This window comes from Salvia miltiorrhiza, chromosome 2, assembly GCF_028751815.1.
Source record: "Salvia miltiorrhiza cultivar Shanhuang (shh) chromosome 2, IMPLAD_Smil_shh, whole genome shotgun sequence".
NCBI classification, from domain to species: domain Eukaryota; kingdom Viridiplantae; phylum Streptophyta; class Magnoliopsida; order Lamiales; family Lamiaceae; genus Salvia; species Salvia miltiorrhiza.
In genome coordinates this window covers 37,081,889-37,094,291 of record NC_080388.1, presented here as the reverse complement: position 1 = coordinate 37,094,291, position 12,403 = coordinate 37,081,889, and the positions used below count along the sequence as shown (strand labels likewise).

Here is a 12,403-nt window from a genome sequence, read left to right as displayed (position 1 = left end):
CCAAGAATCGAAGTACACGTGACAAGTGACAAGGGGGCACATGCCATTAGGGGTTTATAACTGGTAGACACACACTGTAGTGAGTATCTTGACCAAGGAACGATCGAGTTCATATTTGCTGATTCATTGTCTTGCCCAGATTATCTTTTTATACTGATTACTTTCTTGTTTAATTGGTATTTTAGTTTACTTTTCTTTGTTTTACTCTTGACCAAGTTATTGTCCCTTGAGACCAAGTCTCTCATGACCAGGACAACACGTCCACCCTTTCCCATCTTTTTTTGGTTACCGTAACAAAGAGACAAGCTACACCAATTTCTCGTGGGATCGACCCTATACCTACTGCTGGCTTCGCCCGTCGTGGGCAATAGAAACTTATAAATTTATTTGTGCGAAGAGTCCAATCGACGCTGTCGCCAGTAGAGTAGATATAAATGATAGAATTAAAGGGGGTTTTAATTAGAGATTAAATAGAAACTAATTATTTCCTAAAATGGAAACATGACAAAATTATTGGGACGATCCAAAAAAGACAATGGGACAAGATTATTGAGATGGAGAGAATATTTACTTTGCTTTTAAGGTTGGTAAACGAGGCTGAGTGGAGCTAAATATTAATTGGCTCGAGCTCAACTCTTTTGAATATTTGGATGTTTGAGCTTAACTCGAACTACTGTCTAGTTCATCAAGCTCAACTTATCTAATATTCGGATAAATAGTATTCAAGCTCGAGCTTCGTTAAAATCCCGTGAAAGAATGTGTAGTATCGTTTGATTTCAAGATTAATGATTCAAATCTCTTTCTCTACAATTATATTTTTTGCATGAAAGCTAGAGCACTACCAGACTCTACGTTAGCTCGGTAAAATTATTGAATTTGAAATCGATCTCGAGCTCAATTTGTTTATTATTAAATTGAACTCTTAATGAGTTTTTTTGAGCCGAACTTTCAAATACTTTATGAATATTTTTGTTCATTTACGATCTCATTTGTAATTGAAAAAAAATTGATAATCATACAAAATTGTGTCATGACCTATATATTAAGGGAGCGTTTACATTGAAGGATTAGCCTTGATAGATAAAAATAGTAAGGCTAATCCCTTATTTACTTTGTTGGATTGAAACTTTGGGATATGCCAAGGCCCTTGATTATTTTTATTATTTAAGCTAGTTTTGTTTGATTCTTATCCCATCAAAATGGTGTGATTGAAGTAATCCTACTCTTGAGGATAAAAATACTCAATCATCCATTTTATCAATCATGCAAAGTAAACGCCCCCTAAATGGAACTATACCATTTTTTATAGTTTGAATCCTTCATGTTGCTTTAGTACTTCATCCGTCCATGAAAAATAGTCTCATATCATATTGAATACACGTTTTAATAAAATTGTTAGAAATAGAATAAATGCACAATTTATAAGGATAATATTAGTACAAAAAAATAAATAAAGGTACACTATTAATTAAAAAATAAAATAAAAATACAATATATAGTTAAAAATAGGAGGGAAGATAGGATGTGATAATTCAAAAAGTGAAATAAAACTTTTTTTCTTGGACAAAAGAAAAGGATAAATGATACTCTTTTTCATAGACAAAAGACACTACAAAGTACAAACCTCATCCTTTATTTTTAATTCCTCAACATTTCATGTTTTACTATTGAATTTTTTGTGGCTTTAGAGCATCAATACCGGGGCTCGACTGGCTTACGCAAGCCCCCATGCGTTGCGGAGGAGGAGTTCGCAAATGCGAGCCGGGCACGAAAAGTTATAAAGTCTCAGGCGCATGGCACCGCCGAAGGACATGGGGTGAGCTGGGCGTGGAGGTTCCCCTATCGCTGCACAGCCCGGTGGCTCGGACTGGGGGCCCACTGTAAGAGCCTGAGATGGGGCTTGCGGGTGTGGTTGCTCAATATAGAATATTGAAAAGTATATAGTATGTTTTTGTTTTGTTATAAAAGAGTCTTCTGTAATATTTTTTGCTAATCAAAATTTGTCTATTAACTTAAGAAAATTAATTGCAAATTGTGAAAACTGTTGAAATCACTGATTCGACTTCATTTATTACCGAGTCAAAACAAAACTAACTACATATAGAAAGGGATAACTTCGGTCAGTGCTTAGAAGGGGTCAGATTTACTACAAGAGAAATTTTCTTTTTCCCCAATTAAACTATCATTTCATTCAACATAGCAAAAAGTGTCTGATACATAAGTAGCCGTTAACAAAGATATTTCACCACTTGGTTTATTTCAAAAAACATATAATCAAAACAGTGGAAAATAAATCAAATAGATGAAGGAGCTTACCCAGTGATGGTTCGGGTTGATTGTGATGTTTCGCAAGCACCCTTCGTTGGACTGCTCCTCGTGGTTGAGCTTTCCAACCGCAGCTCAACACAGAATCACAGCTTAAGCTTAGGACCTTTCCTGCTTTAAGTAGACGATGCATAAGTGGAAGCCAAGTATATAAATTAAAAGATTGGCCGTTATGCTCGTTACATACCCTCAAAACCGGAACATCTGTGCTGAATTTTCCGAATCTGAGAATCTGAAGCCTACGTTAGTTGCAGAAAGAGAGATGTCCTGATCTGTGGCTCTGGTGCTACTGTGATCCTTTTGCTGACGAGGCTTTAATACGTGCTTAGCTCCAGCAGTAAGCCTGATAGGACCTGTTCTTGCAGTCTCGATGTAGGAATCCGACCATGGAAGAATAGTTTGTCCATCATTGTTAGTCAGATCATATTCACCAGACATCATGAATCTTGGATTTTTAGCAGCTGAACATGGTTCGAACGCTGCACCCTCCGTATATGTAACAGTATCTTCAAAGCCGACGCAGGCTGCTGGCTTTCTAATAGCACGTTGGTGGCCTTCGTGAAATCCTAAGATAGGCCTCTTGAAGGGCTTAAAGGGAGCATTCAATTTCTTACCAATATCAAGACCTCTAACGCCAATCCTTGACTTGATCCGTTCTTTGAGTTTGTTATGATTTTCAAGTTTTCTTTGCATAGCAGAAACTGGTAATAGCCCAGAATAGTAAGGCACGGGAGCCAAGGGAGCTGGAGCCACAGACTGCAAGGCAGAGTCAGACGGCAAAGGATTGAACATACAAAAATCATCGGGTGGAAAAGACACCGAACCATTAATTCCACAACTAGTTCCAGGATTCAGATACAGATGATTACGTCCCAGATTACAAGATTGGCTGTTACTTAACTGTGTCGCCTTTTCTGAGTCATCAAAACGCAAAGGGTGTTGGACCAGAGAAGATCTTCGAGACCATGAAGAATTGGCATTCCCATCGAGATCTGGATGCATGAAAGGAAATTTGATGGATGATGTTGGAGAATACTGCAGATTCTGCTTGTTTTTGAGTTGAGTGACACTGGGGCTCTCTGAACGGAATTCCTGATGTGGAGCCGTTGCCATAGGGAGCTCGAGGGTAAACAGCTGAGAGTCGTATCCAGTGGCGTAGGGCTCAGAGAACAAAGACTTGCAGTTGTAAACTTCAGAAAAAGTACCTGGAGAAAGGCCTCCAGGATATAATTTCTGAGCACAATCGACTGTTCTTGTAAGAAACATGCTCTTGTACGTCGAGCTAGTTTGACTATCAAAGTGAGGGAGAGGATACTTGCTTTCTGATCTGTGATTGACTGTTGTTTCTGATGGATAGAACAAAGTTTCTCTCAACTGCCTAAAAGATGGTTCATTCTGATCATTCCGAAAATGACGCTCGTCTATGATCTGCTTATCCTTCCACATACGTCCATCCTCAAATCCTTGAATGCCCCTCCCACCGACTTCAAATTCCTTACCCATCAAACGCATTGTTGACTGAAATTTCTCGTTTTCAGGACCCTTCTGAACCTGATTATCACCTCTGCATATAGTTTTCACCGGACTGTGAAAGGGATGATAGTTTGTTTCAAGAAAATCCAAGTCAAGATTTTCCTTTTCGCTTTGAGATTCAATGATGCCCAATCTTGAATGAAGAACAGACATAGCATTCTCTTTCACGTAGCTCTCGACAGGGAACAGATTCAACTGGCCCGTTGAGGTTGTTCGACTATCCAATTCTCTGCACTCTGAATGATGGCCCGAGCACTTTGAGACAACATTGCTCGGCAGAGATAAACCAATACATGGAGCAGCATTAACATTTGAATTCATCATGCGGTTACCCTCCATTGTGGCACTTGAATTCCACGCGATCAACTCCCCTTGTGAGTTGAGAGGCAATCCAACAAACTCCTCATTTATGCCATTCGTGCTCCTTCCACGAACATCTCCAGTCTGGCTCCCATCTGGCAGGGAACAGAAAGTCTGCAGCAGTTCATTGGGAGAAAGATGTGGAAATGTTTGAAAATGAATAGAATGAGCGCAATCTACAGCTGTGCATTCTGGAGAAGCTTGACTTAGTTTGTATGCCCCTCTCATATTTGACGGGTGAGACATTGCAGCATCATTGTGTGTTCTCAGATAGTCTTCGAAACACAATGGAGGAAATATGGGACAAGGAGTCCCTGTATCTTTGTTCAGTCTCCTACAGGTACCGTTTGATGAGGTCGTGATCACCTTCATATTTGGATTGTTGTAGTACCCATCACGAGGCATGTGAAGGAATCGAGGAGAGCAGACATCCTTTGTATTATGTGTAGCATCTGCTAGGCCATGGTCAGACCAATAATGGTTAGTGTTACACATTGCGCGTCTATCTGAACTTCCAGATCTGGAAGAATATTCCCCTTCATATACCTGTTTTCCAATTGTAGTTGAATCGACACTAAATCTAGCGAGCTGCTCGTCAATTGCAGGGCCAGCACCTAATTCCTTTCCAGTTCTAGTAGATGCATCTTCACTTCCACTGGTTTCCGAAACAGTTAAATCTTTCCCCACGGCTACAGCATAGTCAACATTGCCTGTATCAGAACCACAATCCTTTTGCAGCGCAGAACATTCCACAGATTGAGATGGTTTCCGACTTAGTCTAAGAACTTCGCCATTCTCTGAGAAAGTGACGTGTTTGTTTCCCTTCTGGGCGACACAGTTATTCAATTGGACTGCCTCCTGCAAGATACATTTCTTCGACTGCTTTGGCGACAATTCACTGTTGCGATTCTTTAAAATGCTACGCACAGGAAGCTCTGGATGTTGGTTTTCTTCAATCAACTTAGAAGATTTACAAGGCACGAGTTTCTTATACGGACCCTTCCTCTTGGGGATAGATAAAAAATGACGAATATCATTTGCTACTTCGTTACTGCATGATAAACTTGAGTTTCCAGTAGCTTTTTCTTGAGTTCGCGGTTTGAGTTTAAAACAATTATCCTGAAACAGCTACCAGAAATGTGAAAGAAAGGAACGCAGTGCACGCAGAATATTATTTAAAGTTTCTGAAATAAAAGATGCTTAAGAGAGCCAAAATGAAGTAAGAAAAAAACCACACCAGAATTAAACACTAAGCTTTTGCAGCTTGCAAGAAGGAAGTGATAATCTTTTCTAATTCCCTATTGCTACTTGTATGGAATCTGCATTTCACAGGCCACCTAGTATGTTTTGCTTCAGACAAAACATAAGATTAATGAAATGAAAATTTTAGATCAGACAAATGTATCGATTATCAAATTAGAGTGTCACCATGTATCAGACCAAAACATGAACATATCATGATTCAATTTTTCTCATAGTCATCCTGCCAGCGCAGTTATTCCAAACCATGTGAACCCACTGAAAGTTTAGCCATTTTGTATACACTTCTTTTCTGTGCAACCACATAAGTCATATTCAATCCCTATAATTAAGCCATTACCTTATAAAAGTATGGACTACTATGCAGCAATCTTGTAGATAGTTTTTCTATTCAGGCCTATTATTTTATGTGTCAACTTGATCACAAAGGCTCCAACTTTAACCACTATATTATCAAACCCTTTCAGACACGGCCCACAGAAAAGGTAAGCTCACATACTAGGCATATATCAACCACTATCTTCCCCATGATTCCTTCTTCATGATTAGCACAACATAAAACACTCATGCTACAGAATCGAATGTTAAAGAATGTTGTTCACGAATGCCTGACTGTTGTGATCAGTCCAACATTTGGTGTACAATATTAAAGTTTTAACATGACAGAATGCTCCTCTCCTGAGGAAAACCACCATTAGTTTTCATTCAGCCTACATAAAATCATGTTAGTCTGATATCGAACATGAAGTGTTGTATGCTGCAATTGAAATCAATAAGTTGGCCATATGACCCTCATCATTCACATCCTCCGACTTTCAATTAGCATCATGTGTTTCACTCTTGAGTCATACCAAGAATATGTTCCTCTTTAAACCACTGCACTAGAAACTTCAATCCAAAAGTTAAGAGAGGTATAAAGTAACATATGTGCTGTCCGAGTTTGTTCAACGCCTCATGAATCTCAGAGATTATATTACCCAAGAAACGATCCCCAAAATTAGATTAAGTTCCACTCTTACTGATTGCTCTTCCACCCAATCAAAGCCCACATCATCTTCCAAAAACCCATGCTTAAACAAAGCAGCTCATCCGAGCTTGGAGTTAAATTACCTCAACAAAGGGCCGAACACAAACAATATTCCTTAAATTCTTACCCCCTCAGCGAGATAAAGAGAAAAAATGGGCATTCAACCCACGTTAAAACTGGCCTCAGATGCCATGACAATGATTGCTCATGAGAAAACATAAGCAAACAGTAGAAAAAACAGCATAATTAATATACAATGCTTTCAACCTCATAAAATACTTCTGTCCAATTCGTACAGCACAGCTGGAGTAGCATAACCTCTTCCCTAATAAGCTACTCTAATCTTCTTAACAAGAGAACCACATTCTCTTGTTTTTTTATTTTATTTTGTTCCTTTTTATCTCTTTATACTAAAATCCCATTGCCACACAATCTAATAGAACCATAAAGTTATTGCTTTCATCTTCAAAGATACAGTCTCTCAACCAGCTTTTTCAGCGTTTGATTCTATGCACTACGTTATAAAAGTGACCCAAAATTGCAGTGTGGTCTGAATTACTGTAGTCAAAATCAAATAATTCAGGTAACTGTTTGAGGACCTTGATATTTTATGCTAAATGTGACCCTCCTAGATCACAAATTCATGCTACTCAACAACAAAATGCAGTTAAATTGAGTATTTAAATCCACATACCTTGTCCGAAATCTCACCGCCTCGTTTCTCCGCCGCCGCAGCCGCCTTCTTCCGCTTGATTTTCTTGACGGCTCTCAACGCTTTCTTCAAGATAGCATCTGTATTCTTCAGTTTTTTCTTCTTCTTCCTCTTCCTCTTGGGCGCTCGATTAATTCCCACATTATCATCATCATCATTATCTTCTCCTTCCTCCTCCCCGCTTATAGCTCGCTTAACCGGCGGCGCCACCGCGAATATCTCCAAAATAGACCTCTTCTTTGTGGCTCTCATTTTCCCCTTGAAAGACTTGAGTTTCACCTCTTTGACGCCCTCCTCAGTATCCTCCAAATCTCTGCCTGCATTTATCGAAGATGTTTCTCCCTTTTCCGACACTTTGTTTGTCTTTTTCTCAAAAATTGTGAGTTTCTCGGCTGTTTCTGAGCTCAAATACTCGAGCTCATCAAGCCACCACGTGAATCTCTTGACGACGATCGGAGGCAGCAGCGATTTCACAGTTTCTTCGCTCAATGTCTCATCGAACGGCCAGCACTTGACCACGTTTATACTTCTCATCCTCGAAGCATATTCCCTAGAAAATAAGAAATAAAAAATTCTCACACCATAACTAAATAAACGCGTAAGAAGTAAACCCAGAAACGCAAAATGAAAGAAAAAAGCCGCCAAAATTAACCGTATTTAACGACTCACCGTATGGAAAAACCCCCTTGCATCTCAGCGCTTGAGAGAGAAGGGAAAAGGAGTGTATAATTAGGCAAATAAAGAGTGGTAAAACGAGAAATGAAGTGAAAGAGAGGAAAAGTAGTGAAATTTGTGGGATAGTGAGAGGTAAAGCAACAGATTTACAAGAGAGGGAAAACCACAGGTACCTAGAGAGAGAAAAACTCTAGTTGAAAGCGCAATCATTCATACAAGTAAATTGGAAGGTGGTGTTTGTGTTTGTGTTTGTGAGATCGGTGAGGAGAGAGAAGAGTTTGGAGTTCTTGAGGTACTTTTTAAGAGAGAGAGAGGGAAAGGGATAGCATAGTGTATGCGTTTCCCGCTCGAAAGGTGCAGAAGGGAGAGGGCGTGGAGTGTATAATGTGGTGTCAATCCCCATTTTCAGCTTCCCTATTTACGACTGAAAGTGACCTATCAGACCCACCCCCTCCAAACACTATAAAAACTCATTTACAATTATCTTACCTCTACCTCTATTTTCAGGTATGTTCCACAATATCAATCAAACTCTCAAAATTAGTGCTGTCTAATTGCTTATCGGGTTTTGGATAATTCGTTAACAGAATCGAAATTTACGGGTTTAAGTATTCAATAACCAAATTTTTGGGGTATCGGTTCAGTTTCGGGTATTATTTTTAGAAAAATTTCGGGTATCGGTTAACCCAATAACCGAAACGGGTTAATCGAAATAACCGAAAATTATTTAATAAATTATTTAATATATATTATATATATTTTAATTATTAATTCATTAATTAATTTATTTTTTATTTAAAAATCGAGTCTTAGCTAAAATAAAATTATGATATGTTTAAAGTTTAAGAATAAGCTTTAATCTAGTGGATAAGTTGATTTGTGTATTTTCTAGAGACTAAGGTTCAAATTCTCTATTTAGCAAATTATTTGAATTTTAATTTTTTAAATGGGTATTTCGGATACCCAAATAACCGAATCGGGTAATCGAAGCGGTTATTGGGTAACCGAACACCTAAAACGGTTCGGGAACGGTTAGTGAAATATGGCAATTTCGGGTTCGGGTAACCGAAAATTCGGGTATGGGTAACCGAACCCGAACCGATCGACATCCCTACTCAAAATACATACTGCTCCATTTTTTTTATTTTCCCCCACAATATCACAAAACAAATTTTTATTTTTCTTCAAACCTTCACACATAATGTTTCCAAATATTTTAATAAAGCAATGAACACAATATTTTGTTTTTAACATTTCTTTCCAAAATGTTAGAAGGTTAATTTTTCATAATTAAAATAAAATATCTGCGTAGTCATCTAAAGGAGATGTGGAACATCTGTCCCTTATCAAGTAGTAATTTATTTAATGAAGATGTGGTGAGATATATGTTGTTCCATGTCACATTTGATGGCCACATAGACATTTGAATGCTAGAAATTTGGTTTTGCCACATTATTGAAAACATATTGAAAAGTTGTGTACCAATTTTATAGAAATAAATAGCGACATTTAAAAACAAATGCTACAGTTTTTTTTTTTTCCTTTAGGTTGGGAAACGGAGAACGATCACACTCTTTAAATAGAAGATTCTAACTGTTTAATGGACCTCGAATAAACTTTTCTAATATTTTCTCACTTGATATTTATCCTCTTAATCACAAATACTCATGTGCATCTGGTTGCACCGTACAACTGATTTCCAGAATAACACTACTTCATTCAAGAAATGACACTTGAACATTTTTGAATGACAGTACTTCAACATACAAATGACACTTGAAAATCTTCAAGTGTCATTTGTGCAACCGATTGCACGGGAGAGTGTCTCTTTATTATTAATAGCTAGTATGATTGTATGTAAGGTTATGATATTACTCTTTTTTATTTTTTGAAAAATCAAATAATAATTGAGAATATACTTGATCTTAAACGATGCACCAAACTCCAAAATGAACTTACAATTATTGAGTCTCATGAGTTGTCAATATATCTGATTGAAAAAGATAGCATCGAAAACATTAATTTTGGTATCAGTTTCAAATTCAACACGTTGCAACCCAAACAACTTGATCCAGAAAAGTGCTTCATTCAAACCATTGTCTCTCCGCAAACAATCTATATATATAGCTCAAAATTTACAACGCCAATATATAAAAAGTAATAAAATAAAACATATAATCCAATTAGCTAGTAGAGAACATGGGCGTACGTACTTCAATTATCCAAAATATTTAATTGAGTGTTAAATAGAGTATATGAATATTTCACACGATGTCTCTAGTAGTAGACAAATATTATTTCTCTTAGTTTTGTATCAATTATGTGTACATATCATATTAGAAATTAGAACATAATTTATGATATATACTTAACTATCACGAACTCCCTCTGTCCCACGAATCTTGACACGTATCCTTTTTTGGACCGTCCCACGAATGTTGATACATTTCCAAATAAGTACTAATAATTAGTCCAAAAATAAGGGGTCTTAATTACATTCTCTCTCCTACTTTATCACTTTTATACTTTACTATTACCTACAGACTTAAAACATTAATCTATAATTCCTTAATTCTCGTGCCGAAACCAAATGTGTCAAGATTTGTAGGACGGGACGGAGGGAGTATATACTACTTCAAGCGTGTATTTATCATCACATTTGTCTATTTAATTTATATGAAACTTAGAAACCTACACAGTTAAGAATCAAAGTGTATCTATATTTAAAGTACCTAATATAACTTGCACAAAATAGATTCAACCCATCGAGATTTTTTCATATAAAATACCCTTTTCACGATGAGAGAGAGAGAGAGATATATTATTGTACTTTAGATCTTTTGATAAAGTAATACTAATATACACAGAGAAGTACTCTATGAAGACCACGCAACGTAGACAAAAGATGAAATAATTGTAACATTGATACATGAGATCATCGATGACTCCATGAGTACTATATATACTTCCTGCTGCTTGCAAGATTGCTCCAATTCTCTATTTTTAGTTACATAGATAGTACTGTTTATCTTGTTTTAACTAATATATTATGATATTTTTTTAATATAGAGTTAATATGCAAAAACACTCCTAACGTTACCACCCCAACTACACTTAAGCCTCTAACTTAACGTTGATAGCAACTAACACCCCAAAGTTTATTAAGTACTACAATTAAATCAATAAGCAAATGATTTCTTTCACAAAATTAAGAAATTCATTTTTTTTAATCTTTATCTTTATAATATATAAAAGAGGAGTTTTCTCCCACCATTTTTTCTCTCTCTTCTCCCATCAATTCAGGTTAGGGACTTAAGTGTAGTTGGGATGGTAACGTTAGGGGTGTTTTTGCATATTAACCCTTTAATACACTATAAGAGAAAGTGTGCATTGGTGTGTTTTTCCCACTGAATTTTTGATATAAAGATTTTGATGAGGGGATGCCCATAATTAGTTAGCGTCTATGTGATATCAATAAGTTTTTAGATTTTTTTTTTCTTTTCTCTATAATTTAATTAAGCATTGCACACAATTCATGTTCTTCACATTAATCAATTGTTAAAATTAAATAATTGTTGCGCTAAAGTTTTTTTTAATAGTTTTAATAAATTTAAGAATAGTTATATATTCTTTTGATGGTTAGTATGAAATCAAAGATAGATTTTTAATTAATGTAGAGATGGAAGATAAAATCGTATAGAACTTTAATGCACATTTTAATGAATTAATATATTGTTCTAGTATTTTTTAGATAAAATTCTTTTTGTTTTTATAGAAAAGTGAAGTGAAACTACAAATGTATTTTTTAATGCAGCGATGAAAGATGAAATCAAATTATAATTTTTATGTAAATCAAATATATTGATATATTCATGTAGAATTTTTTTTAAAAAAATTATAAATTAATATGTTTTTTAAATATGTAGCAATATATGAGATGAAATAAGATAGATTTTTAACCTATAGTTATTTGAATAGAGATAATTCATTACAAGCTCTATTAAAGTAGATTTAGTGTAATATCTATAAATTAATATATTCTTATACACACACATAATATATTATTTACAAAATTGCCCTTAAAAAATATACTCCCTCCGTCCGCGATATCGTTTTCACTTCCATTTATAGAAGTAGGGTTCACAAACTTCCACCTACAACAATAATGGGATTCAAACTCCACTCACTATAATATCTACTACTATTCACCACTTTTCTTAAAACCCGCACCGTCCACAATGTGGAAACGATATTGCGGACGAAGGCAGTATGTAATAGTGATATAATAGAAAATTTATATTTTGTGCCCAAAATACTTTTTATATAGTATAAATCATCAATTGTACATAATGAGTGTTACTCTCTTCGTCCCATTGATAATGACATACTTTCATTTTTAATCCGTCCCATTGATAATGACATGTTCCATAAAAGGAAATCGTTTTCTCTTACAAAAAATTGTGGGCTCCACTACTTTCTATCACTTTTATCCTTAAATTACTGTTTTTCTT

The 12,403-nt window shown here is 36.0% G+C and overlaps 1 protein-coding gene across 2 annotated transcripts; it reads right to left on the bottom strand.

The window, feature by feature from the left end:
* Positions 1 to 2,158: 2,158 nt before the first annotated feature.
* On the bottom strand, positions 2,159 to 8,306 carry LOC131012257 (uncharacterized). Of its 2 annotated transcripts, XM_057940163.1 has the most exons (5): positions 8,066 to 8,306; positions 7,887 to 7,916; positions 7,200 to 7,767; positions 2,513 to 5,337; positions 2,159 to 2,436 (listed from the first exon to the last, which is right to left on the bottom strand). In XM_057940163.1, the coding sequence occupies exons 2-4, from the start codon at positions 7,907 to 7,909 to the stop codon at positions 2,515 to 2,517; spliced, it is 3,414 nt and encodes a 1,137-aa protein (XP_057796146.1). In that variant the 5' UTR covers positions 7,910 to 7,916; positions 8,066 to 8,306; the 3' UTR covers positions 2,159 to 2,436; positions 2,513 to 2,514. The 2 variants fall into 2 exon arrangements, with proteins under 2 accessions (XP_057796146.1, XP_057796145.1); XM_057940162.1 differs by having other exon boundaries at positions 7,887 to 8,306.
* Between the last annotated feature and the right edge of the window lie 4,097 nt (positions 8,307 to 12,403).